Source organism: Fringilla coelebs, assembly GCF_963513975.1.
Source record: "Fringilla coelebs genome assembly, chromosome: 21".
Taxonomy (NCBI): domain Eukaryota; kingdom Metazoa; phylum Chordata; class Aves; order Passeriformes; family Fringillidae; genus Fringilla; species Fringilla coelebs.
The window spans coordinates 3,798,648-3,813,744 of NC_140047.1; the positions used below are offsets into that span (position 1 = coordinate 3,798,648).

At 49.8% G+C, this 15,097-nt stretch overlaps 1 protein-coding gene across 1 annotated transcript; it reads left to right on the forward strand.

Annotated features, from left to right (window-relative positions):
- The first annotated feature begins 396 nt into the window (after window positions 1-396).
- TMEM268 (transmembrane protein 268) lies at window positions 397-14,544 on the forward strand. The gene is made up of 9 exons (XM_084219512.1): window positions 397-472; window positions 2,390-2,696; window positions 4,742-4,851; window positions 7,222-7,329; window positions 8,425-8,574; window positions 9,515-9,625; window positions 11,196-11,273; window positions 12,385-12,570; window positions 13,928-14,544. Exons 2-9 carry the CDS (start codon window positions 2,597-2,599, stop codon window positions 14,081-14,083), a joined length of 999 nt encoding a protein of 332 aa, XP_084075638.1. The 5' UTR covers window positions 397-472; window positions 2,390-2,596; the 3' UTR covers window positions 14,084-14,544.
- Window positions 14,545-15,097: the final 553 nt, after the last annotated feature.

Below are 15,097 nucleotides of genomic sequence, written 5' to 3' on the forward strand. Positions count from 1 at the left end.
TGAATCCTGCCTGGCTGATCCTAGGGGAGGAGGAGGAAGGGGAGAGCCTCCTGTCTGTGCCACTCTTCACATTCCTCAGGCTCCAGCTGCAGCTCTGGACCCCCACCCTGCTGAAGGTGAGGAGGAGAATCTCCCCCTGTGGCTGTGCCTTCAGCGTGGGAACACTTCTGAGGAAGCACAGAGGGTTAAACCCACATTTCTGAGCCAGCCCAGGGGCAGTCACATGCACTAGGGAGATTTTGCAAGTCCCTGCTTGCAGCTCAGGGTGAGGAGGGGGAGGCAGGGGCACAGGCCTGGGTAATCCCTGCTCCCAGGAGGCACAGGGGACACAGGGACCTCATCCTGCACAGGCTGGCACCTTCCTGCTTGGGGGTGGCACAGTGTGGCACCCGTGCAGTGCACAGTGGGACAGTGGCACGTAAAGGACAGGCAGCAGCAGGAGGAGGAGGCTGAGCTGCATTCCCAGCACCAGGTAAGGTTCTGCTGGCTGCTCTGGGAACAAGGCAGAAAGACCTGCTGGGTGCTGTTTAGGGAGGGCTTGGAGGTGTCCAAAAAACAAGGAAGTGAATTGACCAGAAGGATGTTGGCATTGCATAAAGAAAAAGAAGAAATGTAGAGAACACAGAGCCTGGGAGTGCAGGAGAGGAGAGGCTGCTCCTCGAGGTGCCTCAGGAGGGATCAAAGGGAAGTTTGGGGGGACTCAATCCCCACATGGGCAGTTCTGCAGGGAAAGGCAACACAGCCAAACTGTGCTGCACTGAGAGGTAAAAACAAAGCTGCTGTGGCTGAGGAGCTCCCAGCCTTTGGGGAAGGCTGTTTCCCTCCTGGGGATGGCTGGGCTGCTGCACCTTCACTGTCACCTCCTGGGGACTGTCCTCCAGAGGCCCCAAATTCTCATCATCTGAGCCAGAGAGCCTGGATTCCTCTCCAAAGGGATGTGCCAGCAGCAGGGTTGTTGGCTCTAATCAGGTTTTTCTTTAGTTTCTAATTAGTTTTTTTTTGTTTCCTCTGTTTTTTCACTTTTTACTTCTGTCTTCTGGGGGGTTTTTCTGTCTTGATTTTACACCCCCTTCTGTTGGATGGCAAAAGGAAAGGAGTGAGAAAACCCAGTCTGAATGCAGCTTTTGGTGCTGGGATATGTGCCCTGTGACACGTGGTGCCCACGATCCTCATGGCAGAGCTGTGCCCAGGGAACTTCTCACCTGTGCAGGTGAAGAGCAGGTGCTGTGCCCATCCTATGTGCACACACCCACTGCTTGGATCCTTTAGGTTTTCAGGGATGCTTTAAGTTCAGATCCTTTAAGTTTCAGGTTTTTAAAGGAGTTTTCAGCCCTTTGGAGTTTTTTCCCCACGTGTTTCCATGTTTTTTTCCCTGTGTTTCTATGTTTTCCCCATGTTTTTTTCCCCATGTTGTTTCTCTTGCCTCCATTTCCTTTCTGACATTCTTCAACCAGAGATTGTCCTGTCTTTGTGCAAGGAGGTAAATACAGCCACAGCCATCAGAAAAAAAAAAAGTCAGAAACAAAGCAATCCCCTTTGGAAGGAGAGTGGGTGAGATCTGTGAGGGATCCTCCCACCAGGAGACAGCAACAGGCTCCTGGTTTGAGCAGAGGTTAAAAAGTCAGTGGTGGTTTTGGAGAGCTGGAGTGGAAGGTAATTGAAAAGTAAACTCCAGAGTCTTCCAAGCATTTAACAGCCACCCACAGGTGCTGGCAGGCGGTTAGAGAGCTGTGTCAGCAGGGAAAAAACACCTGGAGAACCTTGGGCACTGTGCCTGCTGGGAGAACTTCCCTGAGGAGAGGGGAGGGGAAAGGAAAACAGGGCAGAAGAGAAAGGAAAAGAGGGGAGAGGGGGAGGCAAAGCAGAGGAGAGGGACAAGAAAAAGAAAGGAGAGGGAAAAGGAAAAGAGAGGAGTTCAGAAGAGAGGGGAAGGGAAAGCAGAGACCCTCAAAGGCTTCACTGCTGCTGGGTGGGAGCTCCTGCTTGACTCTGCCTCCAGCAGATGCATTTTTCTGCCTCATCTGCTCTTCTCCCATCCTGTGGTGAGGATCTGTCCCTGTGTCACTGAGCAGGAGTGTCACTTCCAGGGAGGGGCATTTCCACCAGCTCCATGTCCTTCTGAAGGTGATGGCAAAGAGGCTTGGCAGGGAGAAACCCTGACTGTTCCTTACTAATTGATTGCAAAATGGGAATGCTGATGGATGTCAGGATAATTTAAGGAATGTTTAAGGATAACTTTTCCACCTCTCAACAAAAACCAAACATAAAAAGCGAGTCTGTGTGTACTGAGCTCACACCAGGTGCTGACATCCCCCAGGAGCAGAGTCTCTGTTGTTATCCTTTATTTGCTGTATCTGCAAGATTTGGGATGCTTTTTTTCTCTTTTCAGGGCTTGAAAATGCCTCATGGCTCATGGGAAGCAGGATGTCCAGGAAGGCAGCAGTGGGAGTGAGGGTTTCACAATCTGCTCCCCACTCAGCTGCTGTGGGGCTGCTTTGTGCTTCCCAGCAGGGAGAGACAGAAATGCTGAATTAGAGAGAGAAATGCTGAATTTCTGACCAGAAAACACAGAATCCTTCAAGAAGACATCTTCAGCATGGCCCAGAAAAGCCAGACTGGTGAAACTGAGAAAAATGGGTCCTCCCTCCTGTACAGCAAGAGTGATTTCAAAGAAGGAGCCCTGCAGTGGGTGCCAGGTAAGGGAGCAGCTCATTGCTAAAGGGACAGGCAGATCTGAGCTCAGTGTCCTTAAAATAACCACTGACAGATTTTAGCAAAGATGCTCTTTAACAGCATCTCACTTGTGAAGGTACCAAAACACTGTGGATGTTTCAGCAGTTTGGGAAGGGGATGGAGATGCTTTGGGGGCTTTTTTTAATGCCTGATATGCAGGAATGAACGAATCAACCTAGAGAAAATCAGCCCCTGCAAGTCCTCTCCTTTTGGCTTTTGAGGCTGAGAAACCTTTGGGAAACTTGACCTGTGCTGAGGGCAGCAGGGCAGGGGGGATTGTGCCCCTGTGCCCAGGTGAGAGCCCACCTGCAGAGCTGCCCCAGCCCTGGCCCAGCACAGGGAGGAGCTGGAGCTGCTGCAGAGAGCCAGAGGAGGCTCCAGGGGGATCAGAGGGATGGAGCAGCTCTGCTGGGAGGAGAGGCTGGCACAGCTGGGATTGTTCACCTGCAGAGGAGAAGCTTTGGGGGGACCTCAGTGTGGCCTTGCAGGGCCTGGAAGGGGTGGCAGGAAAGATGGAGAGAGACTGTTCAAGGGCCTGGAGGGGCAGGACAAGGGGGAACGGCTGCAAACTGAAAGAGAGTGGGTCTAGATTGGAGATTAGGAAGGAATTCTCCCCTGTGAGGGTGGGCAGGCCCTGGCACAGGGTGCCCAGAGCAGCTGGGGCTGTCCCTGGATCCCTGGCAGTGCCCCAGGCCAGGCTGGACAGGGCTGGGAGCCCTCTGGCAGAGCCAGGGATGGCTGGTCACTCACACCCCCACACCCTCCAGCAGGGCCCCATTTTGGCTCTAAATGTCCCCAGGAGCAGCCCAGGGACAGCTGGCTGACCCTGGAGCTGCAAAGGGGAAGGAAATGAGGGTGAAATCTTTCAGTGAAGCAGGATCTCAGCTTAACCAGCCACTTCCTTAGGCCCAAACGCTTCCTCTGTCTGTAGCACAGCTTGTGTAAGCTCTAGGTGGGTGCCAGATGGGCTGCCTGGAGATCACAGCTCTCCTGTGCTGCTCCTCAAATCTAGGACAGGCTGTCCTCACACTCTTGAGTCTGGGATGCATCTGTGATCCTGCCCCGAGCTGACACTGGAAGAGCCTTGAGCAGAGCCACGCTGCTGGAGGGTCTGGGGGTGCTCCAGGGCAGCCCTGCCACATTCCCAAGCAATGGGATTGCTGGAAAGCGCTTGAATCCATTGCTCAATTTGGTTTTTATGGTGGTGGGCGTCTCCAAGAGTGCAGTGAGCCTCAGCACCACCGAGCAGCCTGAGCCCATGTGGTGGAAGGAAAGGTGGTGGTGACACAGCAGGCCAAAGACCTAGAGACCAAATCCTGACTTGACCAACAGAAGCCATGAGAAAGCCAAAACTGGTGTTTGAGAAAGTCAAAACTGGTTTTTGAGAAAGCCCAAACTGGTTTTTGAGAAAGCCAAAACTGTTTTTTGAGAAAACCCAAACTGGTTTTTCTACATCTCCAGGGCTCTCAGATGGCCCTGGCCGTGGTGAGGGCACTGCAGGCTGCCCAGCCTGGCACCAGGTGCTTGCGCCCAGGGAGGGAGCAGGGCACAAATCCTGGTTCCAACACATTCCTGGTGGGTTCTCTTGGCAATTCCAGCTCTTATTTTCCCTGAGAAAGAGCTCTAAGACAGTGGAGAACAAGTTGTTTGAGTCAGGAATTGGTTTGTAGGCCTTTGGCCTGCTCTTTCACCTCCACACTTGCAGTCAGGGGTTGCTGAGGCGGGACATGGCTGAGCTGCACATCAGAGCATCTGTTATCTCCTCTTATCTCTGGCTGCTCCCTCCTGGGATGTTTTTTGGGGTTTCCTCCCTTTCTGCAGTCTGTTTCCTTCCAGGGGGTCTCAGGCTGCTTGCAGAGCTCCTTAGCAATGGCCCAGGAGGGGATTCTGGATCAGTTTGAGTCACACCAGGGTGGTTTGTGTTCTCAGGCTGCCCTTTGCCAGGTGCTGCCTGGCTGTGGGGTGAACCCCCCGGTGCTGTGCTCACAGCTCTTTTGGGCTCTTGCAGAACCCCTTCAAGGCCAGGTGCTGCTGGTGCTCAGCATGGACAACACCTGCCCCAGCTCCTCCTTCGACATGGACCTTTGTGCTGACAAACTGCAGTCCCTCGGCGTCCAGGTGAGCTCCCCTGGGGGTTAATTCCAGCTGCATTTGCATAATTTGCATTTACACCCACGGCCCAGATGGCTTTGGGTTTTTTTTTTGCTTGTTTCAGCCCAACTTTAGTCTGTTCCCTGTGGGCTGGAAGTCATCTGGGATGAACTTGGCTTAAACCTCCATGGAGAAACGCCATGAAGGTAGTTGGGAGTGAATTTTGCTTAAAATTCACTCTGAAAGGGCAGAGCATCCCTGAGACATCTGCCTTGTCTTGTCCTTCATCACAAAAAGGCATTTTCTTCCCTTGTGACTGTCCCTGCCCTTCCCAGGCAGGTTTTTCTCACTGCAGCTGAGGCAGGAACACAATTTTGGGTCTGTGGCAGCTCTGTGGGTGGAATTGGAGGTGCTCCCTGTGGGAGGCAGCCATGGGACACACATTTGGGTTGCAGTGCCCCATGAGGAGTGGTAGCAAAATGTGAGAAATGAATTTGTACAAAATTTACACACAAAATTTATACTATGGGTTGCAGTGCCCACTATGTAAACCTTCTATCAAACGTTAACAATTTTCTATAAATTCATTTCTCACAGTGAAACAGCAGCCCAAAGGCCTACAAAGCAAATCCTGACTTGAGCCAACAAGGCACGAGAAAGCTGACAGCTCTTGGTGAGAACAGAGTCCTGCAGCAGTGAAAAACACCTTGTTTTTCCTGAGAAAGAGCTCTAGGACTGTGGAAAACAACCTGCTTTCCCTGAGAAAGAGCTCTAGGGCTGTGATAAACATTAGCCACCTGTATAAACTGTTTTTACACTGTTAGAAAAATGAAAACTATCTCTCACAAATAACTTTTTCTGCACCTACACACTGAGGGTTTGAGTGACCAATCAATATAGAATAACAGCTTGTTACTGACCAATTGGGGGTAGAGAGGGGTTGTTCTTAAAAAACCCTATAAAAGGAGATGTGAGAAATAAACAAACTGGGATGGATCCTTTTTTTTTTTTTTTTGCACTATAAAATGTGTCCTGCATTGGAAAGTTTGACAAGAAAGTTTCACAGCTATGTGTGCTTAGCAGAAAGATCTCTGAATGTAGAACCTGAGAGTGGAATAGAGATGGGAGCAAGTTTTGATATAGAAGAAAAACAGATGTCTAAATTAAGAATTGCTGAGCCAGTCTTAGTGGACAACTAAAAAAGCAGTTTAAGTCGAGCTGGAAAGAGATTTTATGACTAGAGCAAACGATATGTTGACCACAAACAAAGATATGTTTTTATCAAGCAGAAATAGGTCTTAGGAAAAGGAGAAGATACCAACAAACAAACATGCTGATGTGGCAAGTAGAAAAATGTCATTTCAGTGGCCCCCCCAGCTGGGTAATAATTAGCATTGACACCATGATTCACAGAAGGCTGATCCATCCCTTTATTATATATATCATTATTAAGAAACCCAGGCAGTTATGATACACCTGGACCAAATTGGTCCTCCAATCCAAACACCATCACCAGTGGCCAATTAAGAAACCACCCTTTGGTGAATAAATCTCCATTACACATTCCATATGTGCACAACAACAGGTGCAGCAGGTTAAGATAAAAATTTTTTTCTCTTTCTTTTCTCTGATCTTCTCACAGCCTTCCCCAGAAAGGCCTGGGAAAGTTGTGTTTCTCTCTGTGGCCAGAGAGCTGCTGCCACAGAAAAAAGGTCTAAGAATTTTCCACTGCAAGAAAACAGAAAAACAACTTTAGGCTTAAACTGTACCATACTAAGTGATGTGGCTGGATAGCAATGACTGTAATATGGTAATGATAATAGTTATGAGAGGCTAGAGGTAATAGTAAAGGTGTTGTGTATGATGCTGATTGGTTGTTGTGTATTAAGATGCTCAGCAAAGAAAAATATATAATGCAATGTAATCAGAACTAAAGGGGCTTCAGGCTTGCCTGCAGCTGGAGCTGGCAGCTTTAGGTGTGGCTCTGTTACCCATGAACCAAAACTGCTGTAACATCTTCTGTACAATAAACAGCATTTTGAAGAGCTGTAATGTACAACAAACAGCATTTTGTATACAATAAACAGCCTTTTGAAGAGCTGTAATATACAACAAACAGCATTTTGTATACAATAAACAGCCTTTTGAAGAGCTGTAATATACCACAGACAGCATTTTGTACAATAAACAGCCTTTTGAAGAGCTGTAATATACAACAAACAGCATTTTGTACAATAAACAGCCTTTTGAAGAGCCACCTGGAGTCCCCCATCTCTCATCTCAGGCTCTTCCACGACACCCTTCTTTCTTGAGCCACAGCACCATCGAGGTTTGCCCAGCTGGCTCTGCTGGGGCTGGTGCCCACGCTGGAGGCTGGCTGTGGCTCTGTGTTTGCAGGTGCCGATGGATCCATGGAGAAGGCTGATCCAGGAGGGTGTGCTGAGCCCCCAAGTCAGGCGGTACCTGTTCTACAGCTCCAGGGGCTTCCAGATTGCCATGGCCATGGTGAGGGCACTGCAGGCTGCCCAGCCTGGCACCGGCTTCTTGTGCCCAGGGAGGGAGTGGGGCTGGGCTGGGCTGGGCAGCAAATCCTGGTTCTGACACGTTCCTGGTGGGTTCTCTTGGCAATTCCAGCCCACAGAATTGCTGCAGATGGAGGGCAGGGCCCTCTCTCCAGCCTGTTGTTGGCAGTCCCACCAAAGTAGGCTGTCCATGGGTGACCAGCACATGCTGAGGTGACAGCACCTACAGGCTTGTTGTAGAAATTGATTTTAAAGATCTGAAGGCATCCTAGTCCTGATGCTAATTTAGACCAATGAATTAGACAACTTTTGGTCTTGTCTTCTTCTGGTGAAAGAAACTCCTCCAGAAACCCAACCATGAGCATCTGCTGTGAGGTTGGTGCTTTGCAGTGTGCTGAGGCTGTGATCAAACCCAAATCTTTAATTCTTTTTTTTTTTGTGTGTGTGTTTTTGTTTGGATAGCCATTATGCAAATCTTCTCCTTTCACTGATACTGTGAATGTTCAATGTTCAGGGGTTTGGTGCACCTGAGTTTTGGCATTATGAGATGATGCCATGCCCTACATGTCACACCTGCTCCTAGGAAATCTGCCCAAATCCATGCTCTGTGAGGTGAAGGAATCCACTTTTCCCTGACTTTAACACACCCCTTTAGCCCTGTGTCAGTGCCCCCTGGTTGAGCATTACTGTAATGGAGTGGTCTCTGCATCACCTTGAAATAAGAACTTTCTAAATCCAGGGACTCTGAGAATTATTATCAATATGCCTCAGTGAGTGCATTCCTCATCTAAATTGAAGAACTCAGTTGAAATCCTTCCTAGGGATGAATCATCATTAACAATTCACTCTTTGTCTTTGGTGAGTGGTGATTTTTTAAAATAAACTAGGGCTCACTCAGTCCTTCCAATCCTTTCTTTCCCCTATTTATTATTGGAAAGAAGTTTTGTCCTTTCTCACCCTGTGAAAAATCTCGGGGGACCTGATTTATAAGGGAGAAGGGACTGTTATTTCCTTCTTCCTGTGACTCTTCTCACTTTCATAGGTTTGTGACTCTCACCAGCTTCTCTGTTTTCCCCAGGTTTTCTACATCTCTCTCTGGACAAACCTTTACTCCACCCTCCAGCTGTGTTCCCTGGGCCACTCCTGGGGGGCCGGCGTGCTGGTGACACTGGTGGCCCTGGCTCTCACTGTCCTGGTGATCCTGGTCATTGATGGGCACCAGAGGAAGGTGAGAAGAGGCTCCTGGTGTGGGAATGTGGAGAGAGGGGAGCAGGATTCCCTAGCTGGGCCATTCCCTAGCTGCAGACAAAGAGGGAACATTTTTACACCATTCAGAGAAGGCAAGGGATGTTCTGCAGCCAAGGGAGGGGATGGAATGTTTGAAAGGGAAGTGTTGGAGCTGTTCAGGCTGGCTCAGACCTCCTGCTGCTGGAGATCAGAGAATTGCTTAATAGTTTGGGTTAAAAGGGACCTTGAAGCTCATCCCATCCCACCCCTGCCCTGGCAGGGACACCTCCCACTGTCCCAGGCTGCTCCCAGCCCTGTCCAGCCTGGCCTTGGGCACTGCCAGGGATCCAGGGGCAGCCATAGATGCTCTGGGCACCCTGTGCCAGGGCCTGCCCACCCTGCCAGAGAACAATTCCCAATTCCCAATATCCCATCCATCCCTGCCCTCTGGCAGTGGGAGCCATTCCCTGTGTCCTGTCCCTCCAGCCCTTGTCCCCAGTCCCTCTCCAGCTCTCTTGAAGCTTCTTTGAGCACTGAGAGGCCACAGCAGGGTCACCCTGCAGACCAACCCTTGCAGAGTGTGGATTGTGCTCCCACAGCAGCTCTGGCTCCTGCCCTGCTCCTGATGATTCCTCCTTGCATTCCCTGCTGCCTCTGGCATCACTGGCACCATTTCTATGGCTGAAGAAAAATGCTGGAAAGTCTTGATTCAAAATCCAGATGGGGATTTGGTGTAAATGATTTTTCCAAGAGGAAACCAGGCAAATGTGGGGGTTCAAAGAGGTTCAGGAAAGGAGATTGCTGGGGGGTGGAAGGGAGAACATGACACTGGAAATCAATCCCACTGTTTTTCTTTCACAGCTGCAGTCTTTGGGATTATCCAGCTGCAGTTTGTAGATTTTGCTGTGGATTGTGTTATTTTTCCTTGCATTCTTTAACAGCTAAACATGAACACAGATGTGAGGCTGGCAGCTGTCAATGAAATCTTTATCAAACACAGCATAATCCTGGGGATTACAGATGTCCTAGATGGGCCACACAACATCCTACAAGTATCCTTGGTGGGAATTGCTCAGATCCCTCCTGGATAAATGTCTCCTGCTGGAGGCATTTATCAATTCCATCAATTACCTGTATCAATTTATCACAACATCAATTATTATTGATGCTGTGATCCTCTAGGGTGGCATTCCTAGGATCTGCTTTGTCTCCTACGGGATGGTGTGAGGAATTGGGATGTTTTTATTTCTCCTGTAAGTGAGGATTGGAAAAAATGAGTCTAAAGGATTGAAGTGGGGTTCATTAGGGCAGACAATTATTCCTAGAAATGTGTTAGAATTATGTGCCAATGATGGTTCTGCCTATAGGCAGAGGGATAGCAAACTTCCTATGGCACAAAAAAAAAAAAAACAAAAGCCACTAAAAAAACAAGAGGGAGAAAACCAAACAGTCCCCCAAACATTCTAACATGGAGAAAAACAAAATCTCCATTCTTGGGCTCATTTGCATCTTTTCAGGGATGATTTTTCTGCACTAGGCAGGGATTTAGGGGAATTAAGAGAATTTTGAGGCTCCATGTAGGTGTTAAAGGAAGGTGAGAGAGACACAGAGAGAGGCTTGAAATACAAAAGGAGAGAGAAGCCAGGGTGAAGCAGGAAAGGGGACAGGGAACACTGCAGGAGGGCAAAGTCATTCAGGAGGAGGAGGAAACCCTGAAAAACCTGAATTCCGCATTTGTAAACTTGAATTCCACATTTGTGAACCTGAATTCCACGTTTGGAAACCTGAATTCCACGTTTGGAAACCTGAATTCCACGTTTGTTCAGCCAGCATAGTCCATTAGAGGACTAATCCAGGGAGCCTTCACCTTGACCTACCTGTCCCAAAACTGCCTGAGAGCAGCAAATAACCCAGAGATTTACAATGGCTCTGTCTGCTCCAATGTCAGATCCATTTTAACCCTCTGGATTTTACATTTTCCTGCATCCCTGTGCTGCTGGCAGATGCACAAGGACAGGGCTCTGGCTGCCTCAGCTGGCAGGACTCACATCCCCAACACACTGCTCTTGGAAAACTCTTCTCAAAAGTGTCCTCAGAGCAGCACTGAGAATGGGAATTTTATAAAAAATCAGTGGGTTGAATCCCTAGAACCAAAGGTGAAACAGCAGGAAGGGGTTTAGGGCAGCTGAGGGTGTGGGGTCACTGAGATGAGCGATGGGAAATGATCCTGGCTCATTCCAGGCTGCAGGGGATGAGGGAGGAGGACTGGCTGCTCTTTGCTTCTCCATGAGCTTGGGGTTCTGTCTTAGCCCAGACACTCCTGCTTTTAAACCAGCCATTAGTTTAAAACGTGGAATTCAGGTTCACAAACGTGGAACTCATGTTTACAAATGTGCAATTCAGGGTTTTCAGGGTTTCATCCTCCTCCTCCTAGCTTCAAACCAAACACTGGTTTTAAACCTGCCTTCAAGCCATCCCTGGGCTCTGTTATTTGGTCCTGGCTGCCCTGAGCACCCCGAGGGCATCACCTGCCTCAGCTCTGCTCCCTGGGAGCCCATCCCAGCATCCACACAGATGGGAAGGGGGGCATGGAGAGATTCTTCCTTAACCAGCCCCTCCCAGCTGTGGTTTGTGCACTTCAGCCCCGAGCACTGCCTCCAGGCCCTGGCTGCCCACATCACTCACCTGCAGGGGACACAGGTAAGGGACACTGGGGACAGCCTGGGGACATGGGCAGATCCTGCCCTAAGCCCTGGATTTGCTGGGGTGGAGCTGAGCAAGGACAGATCACTGGCCCAGGTCCCCTTGTGGCCAGCAGTGCTGGCACACTGTCCCCACAGGGGGTGACACCAAGTGACTGCTGCCCTGCAGGTGGCCCTGGGGACCTGCCCACTCTGTCCCTGCTTCCTTGGGCTTGTTTTTATCTGGGATGGAGGTGGGCAAGGACAAATGAGTCTTTGAGTGCCTTGCTGTGCACTGGGAGGTGAATGAAGTGCACCTGTCCCTGCCCAGTTCAGCAGGGATTTGTCCAGACCCCGTGGAATGTGTGTGTCTGGATAATTAACTGTGCAGCTTTAATGATGGAAAGTCACCAGGAATGAAAGGCAAACTTTGGAAGCATGTGGCACACCTTGGAACAGCTGCCACCTTGAGTTGTCCTCCTGGAAAAAGTGGGATAGCCTGGAGGAGCAGGAATTGCTGCATTGAGTTAATTATATAAAAACTTTGTCCTCTTTGCCTTCAGAAAATGTTTTGCTCTCTGTGGGTGTGTAAATATCCACTGAACTGCTTTTGTGGGGTGAGAGAGGAGAACCCTCTGAAATCTCCAGGCTGCTCATCTCCCTGAAAGCTGCAGCTCAGGGAAGGACAGCAGTTCCTGCATTCACACAGGGGATGAGAGAGCTCTGTTATTAAAGACAGGATTCTCCATGCCAGGCTGTGTCTGTGGTGCTGGGAGAAGCCACTGGCAGCTGAGAGCAGGCAGGCCATGGCAGGGACACCCAGCTCCAAGTGCTGGGCACAGCTCATGGCATGGGAAATCCCAGCAATGAAAAACATGCAGGAGAAAATTTTACCTATTAAACTCTGTCCTCAGAACACCACTGCTGCCTGGGGTGGGAAATCCCAGGAATAAAACCATGCAGGGATAAATGGTGCCCTGTAAAGGCTCTCCTCAGGACACCACTGCTGCCTGGGGTGGGAAATCCCAGGAATAAAACCATGCAGGAGGAAATGGTGCCCTGTAAAGGCTCTCCTCAGGACACCACTGCTGCCTGCCTCAGGAGAACCCCAAAATCTCCTTCTCTTCCAGGCAGGCTTGAGGCAGAGGCTGAACAAGCTCTGGGTGGTCATGGATGTGGCAGTTCAGCCTGAGCTGGGGGTGGAGGAGCAGACTCCATGTGAAGAATCCCCTCTTTTATCCAGAGGGGTGACCCTGAATAAAGATCCTGTGACCGGCAGTGAGCTCCTGCACCTCATCCCCGAGGGCCCACCCCAGGTGAGGAGAAACGTCCCCCTGACAGTGGCACCAAATCACCCCCAAGGCATCACAGCCCCAAAACTCATCCCAGCCTTGGGGGACACCACTTTTTTCTCCAGCAGAAGCACCTGGAAATCCACACAGACCTTCTCCAGCCCTGGTGCTGCCAGGAGGAGGAGGAAACCCTTAAAAACCTGAATTGCACATTTGTAAACCTGAATTTAAAGCTGTCTGAGCAGCTGGGGATAATCCTTGAGGAATTCATGGACTGGGCTTTTCCTTGCTGGTCCCAAAGGTCCTGTTTGAAAGAAAACCTCTCCCCAGGGACCTGATGCCTCTGCCCAGGCTGAGCTGAGCCATGGTTGAGCCCAGCCTTTGTCTCCTCCATGAAAAGTGCCTTCAAAGACTTGTGCCACGCTGAGCAACAAATGTGCCCTGATTCCTGCTCAGCACGGAGTTACCAAAGGGATGATTTTGATTTATTTTGCACTTTTCCTGTCACTGTCACTAAGTGAAGTCAGTGCAGGTGACATCCCTGCAGGTTGAGGCTCTCTGGCTGTCTACAGGCAAAAACAAGCCCAAGGAAGCAGGGACAGAGTGGGCAGGTCCCCAGGGCCACCTGCAGGCCAGCTGTCACTTGGTGTCACCCCCTGTGGGGACAGTGTGCCATCACTGCTGGCCACAAGGGGACCTGGGCCAGTTATCTGTCCTTGCTCAGCTCCACCCCAGCAAATCCAGGGCTTAGGGCAGGACCTGCCCGTGTCCCCAGGCTGTCCCCAGTGTCCCTTACCTGTGTCCCCTGCAGGTGAGTGATGTGGGCAGCCAGGGCCTGGAGGCAGTGCTCGGGGCTGAAGTGCACAAACCACAGCTGGGAGGGGCTGGTTAAGGAAGGAATCTCTCCATGCCCCCCTTCCCATCTGTGTGGATGCTGGGATGGGCTCCCAGGGAGCAGAGCTGAGGCAGGTGATGCCCTCGGGGTGCTCAGGGCAGCCAGGACCAAATAACAGAGCCCAGGGTTGGTCTGAAGGCAGGTTTAAAACCAGTGTTTGGTTTGAAGGCAGGAGGAGGAGGATGAAACCCTGAAAACCCTGAATTGCACATTTGTAAACATGAGTTCCACGTTTATAAACCTGAATTCCACGTTTTAAACTAATGGCTGGTTTAAAAGCAGGAGGGTCTGGGCTAAGACAGAACCCCAAGCTCATGGAGAAGCAAAGAGCAGCCAGTCCTCCTCCCTCCCCCCCTGCAGCCTGGGATGAGCCAGGGTCATTTCCCATCGCTCATCTCAGTGACCCCACACCAAATAACCTGTGGGGCACAGTGACACAGCTGCTCTGAGCCTGCCCTGCTCTGACAGCTCTCTTGCTCCCTGCAGGCCATGGCCCAGCAGCTCCTGGTGATCTTCAGCGCGTGCTACGTGCGGCTCCTGGTGACGGGCCGGCTCCCTCGGGCCAGCCCAGGGGGACACCTGGCTCACAGCAGTGTCCCCTGCCTCTGCCAGTTCATCCAGAGCACCCTGCTCTGCTGCTGAGTCCGGAATGACATGTGTCCCCCTGTTCCTCTAAGCCTTCTGATGTTTACATTTTTGTAAAGGAGTTTCTCACGCACTGTCACCATGGTATTTTCTGAAGAATCCCTTCACCAGGATTTTTCTCCTGAGAAGCCTCAGAAAAGAAATGTAAACAATAATTATCTGATTGCTTGGATTGTGGTCTGGAGGTAGCTTCCCAACAGGTGCATCTTTGATTGAAGAATTGTGAATATTTTTTTAAATTAATGACCAATCCCAGTCCAGCTGTTTCAGACTCTCTGGTCAGCCACAGGTTTTTATTATTCATTCTTTTCTAGCCTTCTGATGTCTCCTTTCTCTTTCTTTAGTATATAATTTCTTTTAATATAACATAATATCATAAAATAATAAATCAACCTTTTGAGAACTTGGAGTCAATTCTCATCTCTCACCTCGCCCTGGGGACCCTCACAACACCACAACAATGCACTTTTATGTAAATAATGATTGTTTTTACATTCTTTTCTAGAAAAGGAGAAAATTGATAGACTGTTATTTTAACCAGTGTCTTTAGAGAAGTAACAATCTCATCCTCCAATCCTGAGTCACTTTTGAAATTCTATATATATTGAAGTCAAGAAATAAACTTTCTTCTTTTTACCTTAGAAGGTTCAGCGTGCATGTCGTTCATTGGGTGTCCTGTTACAACAGACACAGACTCCAGGTCAGAAAGCTGAGAGGCCAGAAGCCCTGATCTTGGAACCCCTTCTTTTATACCCTGTTCTGATACAGGGGGGACCTGATTGGTGATTTAATCAACACATTTCACATGAAGACACCCTTTGGTAAAATATCTTGGGAGGAAAACAACTTGTTGAAAACACCACCTGCAGATATTTTACCATTTGTTTACCATTCTTTCTGTCTGCCTCCCTAACACTTCCCAGATCAATTCATGGGAAAGCTTATCTGGCTTTCTCTTTCTGTGACCAGACTGTCCTCTCCACAGTGCTCCACACCCACCACAGCTGGGGC